This window comes from Alligator mississippiensis, chromosome 11 (genome assembly GCF_030867095.1).
Source record: "Alligator mississippiensis isolate rAllMis1 chromosome 11, rAllMis1, whole genome shotgun sequence".
Classification (NCBI taxonomy): domain Eukaryota; kingdom Metazoa; phylum Chordata; order Crocodylia; family Alligatoridae; genus Alligator; species Alligator mississippiensis.
Window position 1 is genome coordinate 31,169,444 of NC_081834.1, and position 21,131 is coordinate 31,190,574.

Genomic DNA, 21,131 nt, shown 5'->3' on the forward strand with positions numbered 1-21,131 from the left:
TTTGTAGAGATATAACAGCTGAATGTTTATGTTGTGGGGAATACACAGCAAGGATACAGTGACAAGGAGAGGCTGCTCTTGGATAATTGTACCTTCCAAGGAGACACCAAAGGCAAAATTCAATACAACTTGCTAGTCTAGTAAGCTATGTAGGTGAAATACATCCCTGGCAAATAAGATATACACTTTCATTGGCCTTACACCGGAAGATATATATTGCTTGGTATCCAAAGGGACATTACTTTTGTGGGTCCCATACACAACCCATTTGCTTTACTGAACAAGATGCAGATGATTAGTACCATACTTTTGCTTTGTAGTTGAAACTTTAAGTTGCATCAAATTCGGATCAATTTCAGTATAAATCAGTTGATTTGTTTTTTGTTTACAAGACAGTGTATCAGCAGGAAAAATCCTTGTTTTACTTTTGGAGAAGGTTTTTTTTGGTACAGATGTTGCAACCATACAAAGAGATTGAAACTTTGTCCTAAGCAAAAGTAACAGGTAGCATAAAAAAAATTAAAAGACTTAGTTAAGGTTCCAGCTGCTTCTCTTCTCCACCATCCCCTGCCAATGAGCACCCCTCTGTTTCTCTTTTTTAAAAGAAGCTTCAAACAAACATTATAGCACAATAACAATATAGTTACCATCTGTCTCGCACATGACCTAAGTGAATGTAGATCGATCTCTAAACCTGAAACTTGACATTCACGGCACATAAACCAGTGTAAAAATGGTGCAAGCAACCTAGAATATATCACGTCTGAGGCACACTAAATTGTGTCCAATTCAGGATAGACCAAACTACTGAACATCTGTATTGTACTCCTAATGATTACAGTTACATTTCTGTCCTCCAGCATCCCCATGTGCTTTGTGCCCTTGTCCCAGCCCTCTTTGGCAGAGAGGTGGACTAGCACTTGGCCCATGCTCAGGTGGAAGCTGGAAGCCCCTGGAAAGTTTGAGGTCATGAGGGTCATGAGTTTGAGGTCCCCATCTAGGGAGATTGGGCCCTGGGGGCTAGGGGTGAGGATGTGGGGGTCTGCCAGTCCCTGCTGTGGTGTTGCCTCTTGTCCCACTCCAGCCTCCTCCCACAGCCCTTTCAGGTGGACAGTGGGTCCAGGATCACCCATCTGTCTAGCTCCTACATGTACAAGACCCTAGTCTTCACTCCTGAATCTTGGAATTAATGTGCCAGGTTTAAAGCCCCGTTCTCCACCCTCTCTTCCAAGTTTCTGTGTTGGGTTCTGCCCCTGCAGCTTTCCCCCTGCCCCCAACCCCTGCCCCATTCCCAACTCTAACTGCCCCTCCAAGTTAATTCACCCTTTTCCCAAGCTTCCACTGCCCCCACACTACCCCTCCCCCTCCAAAGGTTTGCTGGTTTGCATCGATGGGAAGAAGAACCAAGTTCTGACACGGGTAACATTCAACAGGTTTTCTTTAATAAAAATAAGAAAAGTTTGGCAAGTGCAACATTGTAAACGGAGGCTTGTCTCTTCCTTGTGTGCCATTTCCCTGCATCCTAGTGCATACCCATCAGGAGAGGCAGTGGGGAAAGGTGTCCAGCCAGTCAGGGTTGTGGCCAGCCTCACCAGGGATGAAGGGCCGCAGGAGCCTGGGGAAGGAGATCCATCACTTAGTGCCAGGGTGTGGGCACTTGGGGACTTGAAGCCCTCTAGCCCTACCCATCTAGGGAGTGCACCTGGTCTCCACAGGCAAGGAGGTAGTTGTCTAGGGCTTCATAGACCCGGAATACCTACTAGTTTGTGGGCCAGGGGGACACAGCCTCTGGGGGCTTGCTTCTGCCAGCCTCCATGCATGCTAGGAGTGCTATGCCTGGTCTGTGTGCCACACCTCCTCTGCCCAGTCTTTGTGAAAGACCTCCCCCCAGTCTTACAGATGTTGTGGAGGATATATGCAGCGATGATGAAGCACAGCGCATTCTCCTCTACCTCACAGTGCACACTGAGAGCCCACCAGAGCACCTTGAAGTGGACAAAGGCGCACTTCACAGTTGTGCAGCACCTGTTCAGGCAGTATTTGAAATGTGGGGGTTTTTTGGTGGTCCAACTGCCCTATGTAGGGCTTCATGAGCCAAGGCAGGAATGGGTATTTGTGAGTACCAACAAGAAATGCATACTCATACACATACACTATTTTGGCACAAGTAGCTGTTTAAAATCATTTTAAGGAGTATGACATAGGGAATTGGTATTGGAATGTACCCTTTCCCTTTTGGCCCATTGATACCAGTTCACACCAAAGGCCAAATTCTGCAAAGAGAAAAGTTCTCTTTGCTCCATAAGATTAGTCATTACTTAGGTATAGTGCTATTAAACTTAATGGACTTACCTATTTGTTAGGGTGTGTGGGATCAGACCACAGGTGAATAGTAAAGAATAGAAATGGGTTTAAGTCTCCTGAATGAATGAAGTACAGTAGGAAAGGGGCTTGATTTATGCAGGCATGACACTGCTGTTTCTGTTTTCTGTGGTGAGCAGCAGTACAGTCATGTATCCTTTGGCTTTTGAATACCTTTGAGCCATGTCACTGGCTTAATAGCTGATGCAGTTCTTGTGTGGCTGCACTTTGCTTTTACTGAAAAACAGCCCCTGGGCCACCTTTGCCAATTGGGCCTGACCCACCCATGGATGCACCAATACTGTACCTATATGATTGTGTACTGACACCTGTGAACACTTATGTTCTGTATTCTGATCAGTCTAATTTATACATGGACATTGGTGATAGTCAAGCCCAGTATCTTTAAAAGGAGCAATGTTTGGTGGGTACAAACAAATGGCTGTTGTAATCAAAACAAAAGAGAACTAGAGCAGACAGACAGACACATTATGAATTCACTTACTGTGTGAGTAGAATTAGTTACTTAAAGGGTTTTTTTTGTGCTTGTTTGCAGGTTGCATGGCCGATACCATGAAATGGCACCAAACGTTGTGCCCATGGACTATACCAAGGATCCAGATGTTAAACTCCCTATGCAGCTTATAATAAACATGCCTGAACTAAAGGTATCGCTTCTACCCACTTTAAAATTACAATCATGTTATAAGTGCTGCAGCCTACTTCCCAGAACCTTTGCCTCTAAGAAGTGAGCTTGGTACTATAAATATATGCATGCAAAAAATTGAGACCCTCCATTTGCCAGTGCTGTTCAAGGGCAAAGCGAGCAATAGACACTGGAAATGATTTTAAATAGCTGCATGAAGTAGAGATTTCTCCATTGCAGAAAGTGCCAGAATCAGAATTTGGGAGGGTCATATCATGACCTCAGCTACATGTATACAGTCCTTGCTGAAGTCAGTGGAAACTGTTTTCAAATAACTGATTGAACCCAGGAGTTTCTGGTGCCTAATCCTGTGAATTGACTATTAAACCAGCAAGTCTTTCACAGTAGTATCTGGAGGACTTGTTTGCAATCTGCATAAAGCTGGCTGGTCAAATGGTGCCAATTCCTTTCCTTGTGGCTAAATTGCAGAAAAATAAACAAAGAGCACACTAATAACTTCTCTGTATTACTTAGCCACGAAGGGCAGATATTATATGATGATTAATATCCCTTGTGTTGCCATAGGGATATTATGATGATAAGCAGGAGAGGAAAACTGATCCATGGCATCATGAACAAAAGGCGAGGTGTCTGTAAGACGATCAAAATCAGACTCATGTTTGCAAATATTTGAGGGCAAAAAATGCAACTCCGAACTTTTATCTTTTTAAATCATATTATAGCCATTAACCATGCCATAATTTTAATAGGACAAGATTCAGTTGTTAGATACCAATTAATCTATTGAAGCAATTTATTTAATTGTTTGTTAGTTTTCTGTATAATATAAAATATGTTAGTGAACAGTTTCTACTTGCAGTTTCACGCAAAAACTATTGTTTACTCCCCAATATTGCTATAGGAAGTGTCAGCCTCATTTTTAAGAGCAAAAATATTCTAACAAGATTTTTTTTTCACTTCTTTTTTGTTTTCATATTTCTCTATCATATAGCACAATAGTCACCATCTAAATAGAACAAAAGCAAATGCATTATCTATATGAATAAATAATAGTGCTGTTCTGAAATCAGTACATGCTGGGTGCATCTACATGTGACATTACAGCAACATAGCATTAGTGGGCACAAACCGCGATGCTGACGCTACTTTGCTGTAGTGACAAGCTACCTTGCTATAGTGCATTGCTGCGGCTACATAGCTGCTAAAAATAACTGTGCGTCGCCAGGATGTAACGGCTGTTACTGTGCCATCATTCAGTACTTCCTAAAGCAAGTACTGAATAAAAGCACAGTAACAACTGCACCGGAGGGGGGGGGGGGAGGGGCATGTGTGGATGCACCCACTGAAAGGCATCTAAAGCAGAACTCAAACAGAAGTTCATAAACTCCCTGCTCTTCAACTAGCACATATGGTATATGTTTGGGGCTGGGACAAAGCCATACATTTTCACAAGTAGCCTGCTTTGCTCAGAAAAATGTATTTGTTGTCTTCTATGTTACAGGGGTGTAGGTTGTAGCCGTGTTAGTCTAAGGACATAGGCAGACAAGGTTCTTTGGGTGAATCTGATATCTTTTATTAGACCAACTTAAATAGTTGGGGGGAAAAAAATGTAAGCAAGCTTTCGGGTTCAAAAACCCTTCATCTGGCTGAGGAGGTTTCAGCAGTTGGTGTGCGCTCTTCCTGGATGGAATGAAAAGTAAAGAAGCCAGAGGCTGGGCTGGTATGCATGCAAGATAGGCAGTCAGTGAAGATGTAGATTGAGGAGTCAATGGGTGAGAGATAGGCTGGGGGGTGGGAGGAGAGAAGGGAGATGAATAGTGGAGAAGTACCTGGGGAATCAGATGTCAGGCAGGTTATAATGTGTCATAAATCCAATGTCTATATTTAGTCCATGATTTTTAGTATCCAGGAGGCTGATGAAGTGTAGTTCGTAGACCTGTCTCTGGGAAGTGTTGTGTAAGTTTTCTTTGAGTCTCAGGACTGAGAGATTGAAGAGAGAGTGGTTTTCTTGTGAGAAATGTGCCCCCACAGGTAACTGGGTATTCTTGTCTTTGATAGATTTCTGGTGTGCGTTCATTCTGGTGCGCAGTTGTTGTTTGGTCTCTCCTACATATTTTCCATCAGGGCATTTGGTGCATTGGATGAGATATAATACATTTCTGGAGGTGAAGCTGTAAGATCCGGGAATGCTGATGGCTCTGTTGTGGGGTATAGTAATTGTGGGGGAGGTGGAGATGTGTTGGCAGGTTTTGCATTTCTTGTCATAGCACAGTCTGGATCCATTTGGTGTGTTCTGGGCCTGAGGAAGTTTGCTTCTAGTGATGAGGTTAGTGAGATTCAAAAGAGCCACCCGGATACCACGTGAAGAATTGCTGCAGTACAGAAGAAAACCCCCCACAAATTGGACACTGTTGGTTATGAGATATCACCCCTCCCTCGAACCCATACTGAAAATCCTCAAACAGTTGTAACTCATACTAGAAAGAGACCCTATTCTTAAAGAGATCTTCCCAGAGCCACCCATCCTAGCCTTCAAACAAGCACCAAACCTCGCTAACCTCATCACCAGAAGCAAACTTCCTCAGGCCCAGAACACACCAAATGGATCCAGACCATGCGATGATAAGAAATGCAAAACCTGCCAACACATCTCCACCTCCTCCACAATTACTGTACCTCACAACAGAGCCATCAGCATTCCCGGATCTTACAGCTTCACCTCCAGAAATGTATTATATCTCATCCAATGCACCAAATGCCCTGATGGAAAATATGTAGGAGAGACCAAACAACAACTGCGCACCAGAATGAACGCACACCAGAAATCTATCAAAGACAAGAATACCCAGTTACCGGTGGGGGCACATTTCTCACAAGAAAACCACTCTCTCTCCAATCTCTCAGTCCTGACCCTCAAAGGAAACTTACAAAACACTTCCCAGAGATGAGCCTATGAGCTCCATTTCATCAACCTCCTGGATACAAAAAATCATGAACTAAATACAGATATTGGATTTATGACACATTATAACCTTCCTGACATCTGATTCCCCAGGTACCTCTCCACTATTCATCCCCCTTCTCTTCCCCACACCCAGCCTGTCTCTCACCCATTGACTCCTCAGTCTACATCTTCACTTACTGCCTATCTTGTATGCATACCAGCCCTTTACTTTTCATTCCATCCAGGAAGAGCACACACCAATTGCTGAAACTTCCTTAGCCTGACGACAAAGGGTTTTTGAACTCGAAATCTTGCTTAAATTTTTTTCCCCCAACTATTTAAGTTGGCCTAATAAAAGATATCAGATTCACCCAAAGAACCTTGTCTGCCTATTTGTTGTCAAGCACTTGACTGGCTTTCATGTCGTAATAATTTAATTTTATAAAATAATCTTTTAATACTTTTTTCAGAACTGCAGGTATACGTTTGGCTTAAGAGGCCTAATAAACCTGCAGTTCATAAGTTGGGTTTATGAAGAAAATGAGAGGATTTTATCATGCAAGGATACTTTGATCTCTTCAGCAAGTTCTAAGCATATTATTTGCGATATTTATACATTTTTCACGGTGCGGGGTCCCCAGGGGTGGTTGTGATGCCCTTAGGGCTCCATGACCATGCCAGCTTTGCCGGGTAGGTGCCTTCTAGTCTTGTCTGCCATATCTTGTTGGTTAAGATAATAGATAGGGAGGCTGCCCTCAAGTTGCTGCACAGTCATGGTCCTGAAAGACCCTACTGAATCATGTGGGTTCTTAGACCGCTTGCTGGATCCCACTCTGAGCAGGTGTCTCAAGAGACACCCCAGCCTTATGGGCTAGATGTGTGGTTCCAAAACCTTCCCTTTACCACGCCCCATGCCTTGAAGGTGGTATTTAAATGTTGTCCCATTTTATGAGGCCTCAGTCTAGCTCAGCCTCTTGTAGTCACTGGGCCCCCTCTGATGCTACTCTCTGCCAGCCTGTTTCTGTGCCCCCTCTGGTACTGGGGCTCTACATGGTAGTGTGCCACAATGAGGCCTCCTCTTCCCCAATTAGCCTCATCCCAGTCCACCGGTGTACAAGCAACAACAAAAATATGAGCCCCTGGGCTATAACATAATATAAACAGTGCAGGGTACACTCTGTCTCTTTAAAAGAGACAAACTTCTCCCTGAGCATTGAGTGCTTCGCAGCCCAGGGTACTTGATGAGCTCCTGGAGCCCCACTAGTTCTGTAAGCAGCATATGTGGCAGCCACAACATTTCTGAGCAGTTCTTCTCTGCAGGAGCTCCTTCCCCTGGCAGCTGACAGAACCGATCCCCACACTAGTTAGACTAATTCTTAATACCAACCATATATGCATTCAGATTCTGCAACCTTGATTGCAAACTGTTACATTGCAACTGGAATAGGATAGAATAGGATAGAATAGAATAGAATATATAGGTGTTATAACTAAATAAGACCAAGCCCACGGGTAGTCAGTGATTTCAGAAAGATTTCTTCTCTTGTACAACATGATAAATACTATGACAGCATTAAAAGAAAATGAAAAGAGGGCAGTTCAAAGTTTATTATTTATCTATACAATTTAGTATAAGCAGTATTCCCCAAACCAGTATTCTTTTGTGAAATTGTATTTAAAAATGTAGTGTTGAATATTTAATTTTATCACTTGTGCCAGCATAGTGTATTTTAATTGCTCATAATCCATTAAAAAAACCACTTTTTGGAGCAGAAAATGTTTATTTCAAATATATTTTAATTAGTCCTATTTGTTCTTTTATGCAAAAGTTTCTGATATTCAAATTCTTTATTATTATTCCTAGAGCTCAAAGCATGTATTGCCAAGGTGGGCAAGTGGTGTCATTCCTAACGGGAACAGGTACTACTCCTAAGTGGGAAAACCCAGGCACAGAGTTTAGCAGCACATTTTTCAAAACTGGCCTCTCATTTTAGATACCACACTTTGAGTTAACTTAAACAATATAGCAACCAAAGGTGCATACATACGTACTAAGTCAACTTAAAATAAGGTGACTTAACTAAGTTGGCTTAAGTTAAGCCATGTTGGAGTGTATATACACACAACTCCTTGACATGGTGGCAGCCATCTTGTGAGCTAAGTTGACTTAACTAATGTGACTCAAGATAATACACCTCAGAGGTTTATTATTTCATGCCACATTACAGTCAACTGTGCTCCACATATGTGCATGTGCTCTGACAGTTAAGTCAACTTAAAAAAGTTAAGTCAGCTTAACTGTCAGAAAGTTGGTATGTGTGTACGCACCACAAGATTTTCAAACCTGGGCAGCTAAATCAGTGGCTAGACGGTCAAAAGTGCCTAGTACCCAGCAGGCCCAATTAGATTTCTGGCATGAATCCTCAGTTGTGGAAAACTGGTGCAGATGAAAGGTGGGCACAACAAAGGTGGCTTTATGTCCTCTTTTGCTGCTCTTTGGTCCCAGAACCAATCCTCAGTGTAAGTGAAAGCAACCTCTGGATTGTTCCTTTACCTATTGTCAAGGGTCTATGGAGTGTAACAGAGTGGAACAGTCTCTATCTACACATCTTTCCTCCTGACTGAAAGGGTGGTTAGTATAAACGTATGGGTACGTCCCCATAAGTCCGGATCTATGAATTTCTAGCTGCTTTGCCCCACCTAAGTGCTTCAAAACAGGCAGCTATGATGCTAGTATGCTGGTATGTGTAGCTGGGAAACGGGTAATACTTAACCACTCTTTAGAAGTTCTGCCAGATCACTAGATGATCAAGACTATATAAATGTATAAGGTATTGTTGTTTGAGACACCCTGTGTTACAACAGATACCGTATCTACATGAACATAAAGAGAAAGAGGGTAAGGAAAATAGTAGATCATGTATTGTGTGCATAGGAATATAAGACATCATGAGCTGCACATTTAAAGCAATATCAGAGGATAAGAATGTCTAATGTGCCCCTAATTGTGTTTAGCCTTCTGTCTGCTGCTTCTTTCTCAGAAATATTGCATTCAAATTGAATCATATCAGTGTCATAAATTGTGTCATTAGGGCTCTTTGATTTAGAAACTGTTTCTCTGACTCAACAATCCCTTGCAAGGACAATTTAAATAAATATGACACGGATCTCTAATCTGTCATGTTTGCAACTCACCCGTCACTGTAAGCGTTGGCATTTAGGTAGTGCGAAGGGTCAACAAACCTTTACATTTTACATTAGCATCAAACTAGAAGTTCAGGGGTAATTGAATACCTCAGAGTATTGGTAATAGAAACACTTGACTCTAAGTCAGTAAGTGAATCCAGAATAGGTTGATTGTTGATTACCCTCTGAGAAATTAATTCAAAGTGAAGTGAAAGAAAGAAACAGAGACATGGTAAGAATTCTACTTGACCCTAATGATATAGGATCAGGCACATAAAAAAGCTCATTAATGACCTTCTTCATTATAGCTGAAACAGAGTGCAATACATGCCCCGTGGGGCAAAGGTTTGCATACCTATTGGCTTCTCTGAGAGCATGTACAAAATTTTTGAGGCTTCTTTCTTGCTTTGAGAAATGTATATGAGAATGGAGCTTGGTAAAAATGTTGAAGCTTGTGTTGATGAAAAGGTGACAAATCTTAGTGTCAAATTTTACCCCAGTTGCTCCAGTTTCATCTGATATTTTAAATTCCTTGTGATATTTTTTGTAAATTCCTTGATTTTGGAATTTTATCTGGAAAATTGATTTTTAAACTATTCATAAAGTATCTTTCTTTCAAGGACTGGTAAATTTGCTTCCATGGTGGAGTTATTTTGGGGGAAGCAATTTGATTTCCCATTTATGCCAATACTGCCTTAGAAAATTACTGTTGTTTATTTGTATTGCAGTCACCTTTGAGAGTTCCAGTTATGGACAAGGACTCTACTGTGCCAGGAACTGTACAAACAGAAAAAAAGTACAGTCCTTTCCCCACAAACGTAGTAGCTGAAGAAATGGCAATTATCCTTTTTGCTTATGCACCAAGAAAGTTTATGTTAGCTTTACATTTGCAACTTTTCTAAATAAAGAGCTGAAAAGATCTCTTTAAGAGTTTCTACCATCAGTAGCTGTTTAATCCACTTATAACTGAAGATGAAGCTAACAACTTGGTCTCCAGAAAGAAAAACACTGAACAAACTATCTATTGAATTTTAAATATATTTTTGAGACAGAGTATATTCTTGTCTCACAGGCAGTTTTTTCTTTTTGTTTTATTTGTTGTTACTGGCAAGGCTGTACTCAACACTAGTGCCACAGAATCTGATAAATGAACAGAATCAATAATGCACTTTTCTAAATTAGATTCAGCTGCTGTAGAGGAGAAGGATCTCTATCATACACTGTAATGGCTGAGCCAGGAGGAATTGAAATGCCACTTCTGTGATACAAGGCGAGAAAGTTTGCTAATAGCCACAAATTTTAATCTGCAATGTATCATTCATTAATACATGATAGAGTGAGGGGCTTTCAGTTCTGTCTGCTGGAGGAGAAATCAGTACTGGGGCAAGGAAATATGTAAAGATAATGGGCTAGACCCTTAACTGCTGGTGTGCCTTTCACTCCATTGAAGTTAACAGAGCTATACCAATTTATTCAATTTGGCTTCTTCCATTAAAGTCTGAGCCCCCTAATCTGTCAGTCTTATTACATGAGCATGATTCCAGGCAGTTTTTTAGTCTTAAATGGGTAGCACTATAAATATCTGGATCTTGAGGGAATCTGACATTCCCCTGAAACACCTTTAGGACCAGCTGGACACATCTTGGATGATCAGTCATCTTTTCCTATCCAAGCCATGTATGAGTTACTTATAACTTCATACTCTAGAATTAGCATACAAGGCCAGCTGCACTGCAAGAATTCTGCACTCTTCCTCCTCATCTTCCTTGAATCATTCCAGTGAGGCAGACATTGCCAACTGAATCCTCTGTGCTAATTTAAATGTTGTCAGCATCTGTCCCTAGCTCCCTGATAGGTAGGTTGCTGTGTAGGGATGCTCAAAAGCCAGTTTTGTACACTGGATTTTTTTCATGTTAGGTCTTCTCCCTGTATTTGTGATTTGTTGATCAGCCAGTTCATTTGTATTCTTAAATGTTTTGCCCCTTTCGTAAATGCTAAAACAGAAACCCAAGAGCTGCCACTGATGAAGGTACATGGGTAGTCAGGAGCTGGATTTTTAAGTAGAATATTCAGATAAAAGAGAATTACTAAAATGCAGTGAAACATTGAGATGAGCTGTGTATCCAGTAACCTTCAGTATCTTTTTGTTTGTTCTTTATAATAGAAAATGATTGCACATTGGGCTAAAATAAGTCACTGAAGTTAGTAATTGAAAGACCTATTAGATCAGTATGTACTGATCTGTTCCTATGCCTTAGTTAGAGTATGTATCAGATACCTATCTTGATCTTAACCTCTAAGAGCTGCTTAAAAAGCCTACCACCCTTAGGTGTATTTTGACGTCTCATTTTCAGGATCTAAGGAATGCTATTTGCTTTAAAAGTGGATGAGGGATAATCAAGAAGAGAAGCGCGTTCGTATCTGTTAGAAGGCCATGAAAGGGGAAACTGGCAACCAGGGATCCTTTTCTCTGTTAAAGGTATTTGTGTGCTATACTGTTTCCCTTGTCATTCAGGCAATCAAGATATTACTATCCCTTGCTTAGCTTTGTGCATAATGTCAAGTAACTGAACTTTGCCAGTTATACCCAGTCTCCAGTTAGGGTGGGATATACATGCACAACTTGGCTTACATTCCTTGTCTAGAGGAGATTAGATTTTAGAGGGCTAGTACTACAGCCAAGAAATACTGTAAGGAGTGTTTTTCAAATATTCATTTAAATATAAGGAGTTATTATGGGCTGTGTCCATGCCCTTTTGTTTTTGCTTTTTCTAGGAAGAAATTCACAAAAAGTTGTTATAGCAACAGCAGATTTAGGTAAGCCTGAAGAATAATTATAGAAGGGCATTTTGAACTGGTTTAGCTGGAAAAACAATTTGTAATGGTTTTCCTAGTTCAGTCAGAGAAAAAAAACATACCATGTGACTTCTTTATCTAGGGGCAGCTAATACAGGTGGTTCAAATGTGAGATTTCAAATATTTACAGAGAACTTATAGAACAAAAGTCACAGATAAAAAAAATTATCCAAAGCAATTATTTGAAAGTCCTTTTTAAATAATCATTATAATTGAGAAATTGCAGTATGCTCAACAGCAATTCCTGAACAGAAAGAGATCAAGATATCTAAGAACTAGTTATTCAGATCTCAGTTCTAGCTTTTAGTTATGTCAAGCTTTTTATCAAAGTTCACAAGCAATTACACATGTATGCTGTATCTGTAAAAAGTGGCCTTTTTAGGAGTTGTGAAAGATGTTTTTCTAGTGTCTCAAAAAGCCAAACACCAGCCTAACCATTAATTAGGGCACTTAATCACTATTGTAGATGCCAGCAGAGTAGACAGCAGCTCTTCTTTTCCCAGCCACAATATGTCTAGACAATAAACCTCTTCTCAAAAATTTCCTCTACAGTCCAGGAATCAATTGAAATGTCAAGAGGTAGCAATTGAGTTGCTAGATCAATGTTTGAGTTGATCAGCATTTGAGTTGAGTTGCAAATCCTTGAATTGTAAGATCAAACCTGGAACATACATTTGTTATAAAAGCCAATTGACATTTGCAAAGGTATTTAAGGAAGTTAAAAGCTCAACTCCTTTTGAAATTCAATTAGATTTGGAAATGAACTCCTAGGGCCCATCCAGATGACCGTGGTTGTGTGGTATGTGGTGCTGCAAACACATTTGCAATGCCACATACCGCACAGCCCAGTGTTCTCTGCATTGCAAGTGTGCGCTGCCTGAACATGTGCTGCACAAGATATTTTTTTCTGCGGGTTTTTTTTGACCCCTGGATATCTAGGGGTCAAAAAAAAATGTGAGGAAAAGAAAAACAGTGCAACACAAGTTCAGCCAGTGCGCGCTGCAAGGTGTACTGCCAGTACTTGTTCCCGGGGAACCAAACATCCACACATGTCCGGATGCACCCTGAGGGTGCATCCATACATGCAGACTCGTGCACTTGCAGCAGCACAAATAGCAGCAGCACAAATTTGTGCTGGAGATTTGTGCCTCAGCACATGTGCCTGAACATGCATTTTGGTGTGGGGCAAGTTGTGCCACTTTAGGCAAATTGACCTTACCCAGCTCCTCCTGGATCTTCAGCCAAGGGGAACTAGAGGCTGGGGCCAGCACCTGTGCTGGCCCCAGCAGTAAAAAAAGCTGCCCTGGTGAACAGCTCAGGGCTACTTGCCTTTGGAAATTTCTGAGGCCCGGCCAGTTGGTTTCTGGAGACACTAGCCCCTTGTGCCAGCTGGACTGCTGAAGCAGCTGTAACCTGGAGTGGCCCCTGTACCCTCTACCCATTGCAGCAGTCTGGCAGTGGGTCTGCTGCCTGTCTGTGACCTGCAGCCCCATGGCGGCATGCCTACCAGACTTGGACGAGGACTGCATGACCACCTGGGCTGTGGTATGGGCACTGCAGCAGAGCATCGTGCACCTCTGGGCCAGCTGCCAGTGGGCCGTGGCTGCACAGTTGGCCTTTGGGTGGCACTGCTGTCATGTCTTCTGGTGCCCCCACTCTGCCATCTGGGCAGCTATCGCTCAGAAGATGTGCTTGCTGTGGTGGCCCACTTTGAATGCCAAAAAGCATGTCCCGTTGCCCCAAATGACCAGGTCAACCACCTCATCTGCCCTCCTGCTGGGCCTGGTTCTGGCCCTGGGCAGGCTCCTCTGCCCGGGTCTCACCACTTGCCTCACCAGCAGAGATCCTGGTGTCACCTGTTTAAAAATTGCAAATTCTCTGATAAGAAACCCAAATTCTCATTAAAATACCCAAAATCTGTGTTCTTCCACTACTTAGATGAAATGCCTTTATATAGAGAGAGATCAGTTGGGCATTTTTTTATTGATATATTTCCAGTGTACCAGTGCCTTTATCATCATAATAAAATAATTTCTAAATATCTGTATGCTTTGGTGTTTGCTTTTGGTTTTTTTATCATAAAAAAATCAGAGCTGCCCCTGCCCCCTTCGCTCACCAGGATGTGCGCACTGAGCACCACTGATATGCTGGTGTCCTGTTCTTGCCCTTGACCTTCACTCCCTTCCCACAGCACTCCTCCCACCCCCAGCACCCCTCATTCCTGACCCACAGCCCCTGACTGCCTCCACTTGCTCCCTCCTGGCTGCAGCTCTGTCCCAGCACCAAGACATGAGTCCATCTGTAGCTTTCCACCCATGGTTTTATGACTCTGAGCAGTGCCAGGCCTTGCTGGTCTTCTCCCTGCACCTGTGCCCAGGCCCCAGCAATCACTGACTGGTAGAGCCTCCTGGCAGTGTGGCACAGCCCTGGCCACCTGGGACCTGGTGCCTCATGGCGTCGCACTGGCCCAGCCCACTAGCGCATGCCCCCAAAGAAAACCTGGCATCCTGGCACCACACGCAGGGGCCATGCACCCACAGGCCAGACCAGGTCCTGCCTCCACATGCCCTGTGCGCCTTCGAGCCAGGTCAGCTCTATGCAGGCAGGACCTGGCCCAGCTTGAGGGTGCACGGCTCCTGCGTGTGCTGCCAGGACCCCAGGACAGCAAGAGCGGCCCAGTTTTGCCTGAGGGCACATGCTAGTGGGCTGGGTCAGTGCAGCACCTTGTGGCACAGGTGGTGCCAAACGTCAGGTGGCTGGAGCCAAGCTGTGCTACTGGGGGGCATTGCCAGTCAGTAGTGGGCTATGAGTGCCCTGATAGCCACTGCTGCTGTGGGGAGGCTGTGCGCAGGGCAGGGGGGTGGGCAGGGGACCCACCTCTCCTGAACAGTTCCCCCCAACCCCTACAACCCCAGTGCCCCCCTCCCCTCCCCCATGACCCTGCTTACCTGGGACAGTGCCTGGGTCTGGGTCATGCTGCAGCCTTGCCCTGCTCCTATTTGCCCCAGCATGCTGGAGCAGCAGGGGCACTGGGCAGCCATACAGACGTGGCCAGAGCATCTCACTGGAGGCCCCAGCTTCTGGTTGCTTTAGGGCATGCTCTAAGAGTGTGTCCTGCATCACTTTTTTCAGCATTTTTTTTCTCGATACTGGGATTTCCAAGTATCAAAATTAGAGTCCATGCTGCAAATATACAATGCGGAGAACATTTTTTCATTCCCAGTGTCTCTTCCAGCATCCCACAGATTCAGAAATTCATAGATGTTAGGGTCGGAAGGGACCTCAATAGATCATCGAGTCCGACCCCCTGCATAGGCAGGAAAGAGTGCTGGGTCTAGATGACCCCAGCTAGATACTCATCTAACCTCCTCTTGAAGACCCCCAGGGTAGGGGAGAGCACCACCTCCCTTGGGAGCTCATTCCAGACCTTGGCCACTCTAACTGTGAAGAAGTTCTTTCTAATGTCTAGTCTAAATCTGCTCTCTGCTAGCTTATGGCCATTATTTCTTGTAACTCCCAGGGGCGCCTTGGTGAGTAGAGCCTCACCAATTCCCTTCTGTGCCCCCGTGATTAATTTATAGGCAGCCACAAGGTCGCCTCTCAACCTTCTCTTGCGGAGGCTGAAGAAGTCCAGGTGCCCCAGTCTCTCCTCATAGGGCTTGGCCTGCAAGCCCTTAACCATACGAGTGGCCCTTCTCTGGACCCTCTCCAGGTTATCCACACCTCTCTTGAAGTGTGGCACCCAAAATTGCACGCAGTATTCCAACTGCGGTCTGACCAGCGCCCGATAGAGGAGAAGTATCACCTCCTTGGTTCTGTTTGTCATGCATCTGCTGATGCACGATAAAGTGCAGTTAGCTTTGCTGATGACTTCGTCACACTGACGACTCGTTCATCTTGGAGTCCACTAGGACTCTGAGATCCCTTTCCGCTTCCATGCTGCCAAGCAAGTCATTTCCTAGGCAGTAGGTATGCTGGACATTTTTCCTCCCTAGGTACAGCACTTTGCATTTCTCCTTGTTGAATTGCATTCTGTTGTTTTCTGCCCATTTGTCCAACCTGTCCAGGTCTGCTTGTAGTTGTTCCCTGCCCTCCGGTGTGTCCACTTCTCCCCACAGTTTTGTATCATCCGCAATCTTTGACAGAGTACGCTTCACTCCCTTGTCCAAGTCACTAATGAAGACATTGAAGAGTATCGGTCCAAGGACCGAGCCCTGCGGGACCCCACTGCCCAAGTCCTTCCAGGTCGATACCAGCCCGTCCACCACGACTCTCTGGGTACAACCCTCTAGCCAATTTGCCACCCACCAGACTGTGTAATCATCCACATCGCAGCCTCTTAATTTGTTCACCAGTATGGGGTGGGATACCGTATCGAAGGCCTTCCTGAAGTCTAACTAAACGATATTTACCCCTACTCCTGCGTCCAGGTGTTTTGTAACCTGGTCATAAAAAGAGACTAGATTAGTCAGGCATGATCTACCTGCTACGAACCCGTGCTGGTTTCCCTTCAGCATAATTTTTCCTGCTGGGCTTTCATATATATGAGGCTTAATAATCTTTTGAAAGACTTTACCAAGGATGGAGGTGAGACTGACTGGCCTGTAGTTGCCTGGATCCTCCTTCCTCCCCTTCTTGAAAATAGGGACCACATTGGCCCTTTTCCAGTCCTCCAGGACCTGGCCCATGCACCATGAGTACTCAAATATTCTTGCCAGTGGCTGTGCAATGACATCAGCCAGTGCCTTCAGTACCCTCGGATGGAGCTCATCCGGGCCTGCCGACTTAAATGCATCCAGTCCTTCCAAGTGACTCTGCACTATCTCAGGGTCAACGCTTGGTAGTCTGGCACCTTGCTGTTGTCTCTCTATGATCCCATTGTGAGACTTGTTTTGCCCCTCGTTTAGGAACACTGAGGCAAAGATCTCATTGAGGAGTTCACCCTTGTCCCCCCGTCTGTCACCAATTGCTTTTGCCCATTCAGTAATGGTCCTATACTGCCTTGGACCTTCCTGCTTTGAGACTGCTTTGAGATGCTGCAATAGGCATGTGATTGCTCATCTGGACGTGCCCTTAGGGGTCATCAAAAAAACACTTGGGGGAAAAAAAGGAACAGCACATGCACAGGCAGTGCGCACAGCTGTAAAGTGAAGCCAGGCTGCCCAGAGCCATGCTGCGGCTATTAGTCAGACCCTGCCTGGCAGGATCGCCACTGCTGCAGCCCTGGAAGGCACCCAGGACCCCAGATAAGGCTGCTGGGGCCAGCACAGTGCTAGCTCCAGCCTCCCCTACCACCCCCGGCGTAACTTGCCACAAGCCAAAGTGCATGTGGCACAGGCGTTCCCCAGGGACAAGTAGCTACGGCACAAGGTGCACTGCTGCTACTTGTCCCTGTGGAACCAAATGTCTGTACTCATCTGGACGCGGCCTTAGGGTGCATTCAGATGAGCGAGAACATGTGCTTTGTGGCACCTCAAAGGCTTTTGAGGCACTGCAAAACACACATGGTGCATGTGAAAAGGTTCTCTGCACTGCATATTTGTAGCTCAGAGCCAAAATTAAATACTGGGAAATCCCAGTATCTAAAAAACCCATACCAGAAAAAAGTGGAGTAGCACATATGGCTGCAGTGTGCGCCACCTAAAACCGGAGCCTGGCCAACCAAAGCCATGCTCCAGCTGCTGACCAGGCCCTGCATACCCAGACCCCAGGTAAGGCTGCTGGGGCCAACTCAGGTGCTGGCCCCAGCCTCCCCTACCCCACCCAGGGGAATCTGCCACATGCCACAGTGTGCATGCAAGGGCATTTCCCAGGGACAAGTAGCAGTGGCACAACTATGTGCCACTGCTATTTGTCCCTGAGGAAACGTACATGCGCAGTCATGGGAATGCGCCCTTCAAGTCTCCTGATAAACCCCATTCATAGTGGAATATGCAGTCCACAGGTATAACTCTCTTTGATACTACTATATGATCCCTAAAGAAGATACTTAAGTGTCTTGTTTAGGTTGCATTTCTAATTGTTGGGCTCTTCCTGGTGGTGATCTCCTGTTGGATACTGCTGTGTGGCACATTTTTGTTAGTTGTAAGACTTCCTAAAGAAAAAGCTATTTTGTTTCATTCACTTTTCAGTTTGATGCTGATACAGTTGGATGCATTTAGGTAATGCAGCAACTCCTTACGGGTACTCTGGTGCTCCTGATCTTGTCATTATCTGCAGTAAGAAGTTGGGTTGCTCATAAATCCACAGACCAGGGAAACAGAGTAGCCGGCAGGCAGAAAAGCAAATCTGGAGACAGGATTGATGCACAGGGGGGAAAGATGTATTTACTGTAGGTCACAGGGCATCTGTTTGAAAAATTTCAGGACATGGGTTGTAACTATGTTTGAATTCTCCTATGGCTAATTTAAGAGAAATTACTGAACTGGCCTGAACTCACAATCTCTGTCCTCAACTTCAGAACCCTTCATGTTACTGGGATATGCTGCCAAAGAGACCGACTGCCTCCATTCCTATGACAGCCATGTTCACATGAAACAACCAATCTACTAACCTCGAAGGATAACCCATAAAGGAATTCACTTTTATAAGAAGTTAGAACACCCACACTCCTCCCTGCCTCCAAAGCAGAAGCCAAAATCAAAGGAATATAGAAATTGCTGGACTGGCTTAGAGCCAAGATCCCTCTGTCCAGGTTCCTGTTTCCTGCAGTCACCAGCATGAGATGTTCCAAAGGAAAGTGCAGGAAGTTTGTCTTGGTCAGAGGTGGGATCATTTGTCCTCATTAGGTCTTTTTTAATACTTTTCAGTGGGCCTGTCTATACCTGCCCCAATGGCACCGTTGTTACTGCACTGTCATTTAGTACTTCTGTTAGGAAGTACTAAATGATGGCACAGTAACAGCTGTTACTGAGTCGCGCCAGTGGTGCATGGCTACTTTTAGCCACTACTTCGCTGTAGAGATGCGCTATAGTGAGGGAGTGCATTGCTATGGCGACGTAGCTGCGGCATCATGGTTTGTGCCGGCTGATGCTATGTCACTGTAGCACTTTGCTACAGCAACATAGTGTCTCATGTAGACCTACCCAGTTAGAGCTAGGCTGAAGCCCAGGAGCAATAAGATTAATGAGTCTCCTAAAAGGTATGTTAGCATTAACTCTAAGAACTCTAGGTATTTTTGTTATTATATAAATGTACCTTTTGAAATGTTGCTAATTTATCTGAAACATGTTTTTATGTTTGCAGAGAGCAGTATCATTATAATGTATTTCCCATATGTTTTTTCCAAAGCATCCGCTTCTGGAGATACCCTAATTTACTTCTGCTAGTGAACAAGTGGCATCTATCCATTGTTTGAACCTCTCTATTTAAAATCAGAGATGGGTCCACAACAAAATAAGGAAGTTCTATTTTTCATTGTTTCAGACCATGTCAGTCCCTGTTTAAAATATCCTAACATGACCTGTCTGGCAGTAACTCACAGAACAAACAATTGGGTGCATTTGAATTCTTCCATTAATACCAGTGCGGATTTATGTTCAAATACTGAAGGAAAAATATATAAACCTTGGTAGATCTTAATGACAAACAAGCCACCCTAGCCTGTTTATCTTGACCTGATCACAACCCTGAGTATTACTTTTCTTATCTGTACCTTGTAACCTCATATTTGCAAAGTGCAGTCAACTCATGATAACAGAACAGTGTGTTCTAAATTCATTGGTCAAGCTACAAGATAAATATAAAACGGATGGGACTAGAGAGAACACAAATGCTTTATAAGAGGCTTTAGAGCAAAATGATAGGATAGGAGTAAAGCAAACTACAAACTGCATAGTAGGATTTATAGATAAAAAGTCAGAAAAATAACACGCACGCAGACATGCATTGTATGGTCAGGTGCTACTTTAATGGATTGTGTTCTAGGCTTTTATTTCATAATATATATTATGGCATGCTTAAAAAGTGCACAGAAAAGCAATTATTTGAATGAAAGGGCATTAGTTAAAGGATAATAGTAACAAGATTTGTGACAAGTTTTACAAGTCTATCTAGAGTGGTGGCTCTCAAACTTTTTTTTTCGCAGACCACTTGAAAATTGCTGAGGGTCTCGGCAGACCACTTAAACTTTTTTTTGTTCTATAAGTCAAATCACACAACTCATATTTTAATATCAGTAGTTTTACCTTACAAGTACAGATATTCTCGATTGTTCTGCAGCCTTTCTGCAGACCACTTGAATGGAGCTCGCGGACCAGTGGCGGTCCGCGGACCAGTTTGAGAACCTCTGATCTAGAGTGTTCTGAAAATCTCAAACCACCAGAGCAGCTCTCAAGCAGGCTAATAAACAGCACAATTTTAAGCTGTAACAGTTTTTTCCTGCTTCTCTCTGTCTGTTTCTTTGTTATTGTGAGAGGACATAAAAACACTTTTTAACAAGCTAAACTTAAGTTTCCAAGTCTCCAAATCATGACTGACTTGTGCCCCCGGCGGCAGGAGCACGGTGGTTGTGAGTGGGGAGCTCCCACAGCCACCACTGGCACTGTTGGTGGTGGGGGAGGAGGGTGGTGAGCACCAACCAAGGGTCAGCGACCATCCGCAGCCGCCTCTAGCAGCATCGGCAGCAGCCAGCAAGGATTGCAGACCACCCACAGACACAACTGCCCACAGGTCCCACCGACACTAAAGGTGGCATCTTTTTGTAGGGGGTACACCGCCACATGCGGGGGGGCGTGTGCACCCCCTACGTGTCGCCCCTGCTCCAAATGTTCTTCTTTAAACAGGCTTGAAGAGAGCACAATAGCTAGGAGGGAACACTATCTTTTCTCCCCACAGTTTACATGAAAGTGCCTTTTCCTTTAAATATGATGGCACCCTAATTTGTGCTCTTTAGAGCAGAGGTAATGAAATTACAGAAAGGATGTGAAAAGTATCTGTTAAGGTAAGCTAATACTTTCCATTGTGCAGACTACAGATAAACTGCCTGAAGGCACATAATATGAGAAAGTGAAAGGGAAGAAATCAATATAAGGAAAGATTTTATTTTTCACTTAAAATGTACAGATCCATTTGGCAACAGCAGAGTTGCTTAGAAACATGTTCAGACACAGTTAATCC

General features: G+C 44.0%; 1 protein-coding gene across 5 annotated transcripts in view; it reads left to right on the forward strand.

Moving 5' to 3' along the window:
• Window positions 1-21,131, forward strand: part of CIB2 (calcium and integrin binding family member 2) — a 152,674-nt gene that overhangs the window by 70,222 nt on the left and 61,321 nt on the right. For all 5 annotated transcript variants that reach the window (XM_059714769.1, XM_059714765.1, XM_059714767.1 and 2 more), the window contains one exon: window positions 2,918-3,029. In XM_059714769.1, coding sequence (XP_059570752.1) covers window positions 2,940-3,029 — 90 coding nt within the window. In that variant the 5' untranslated portion in view covers window positions 2,918-2,939. The remainder of the gene's footprint in view (window positions 1-2,917; window positions 3,030-21,131) is intronic.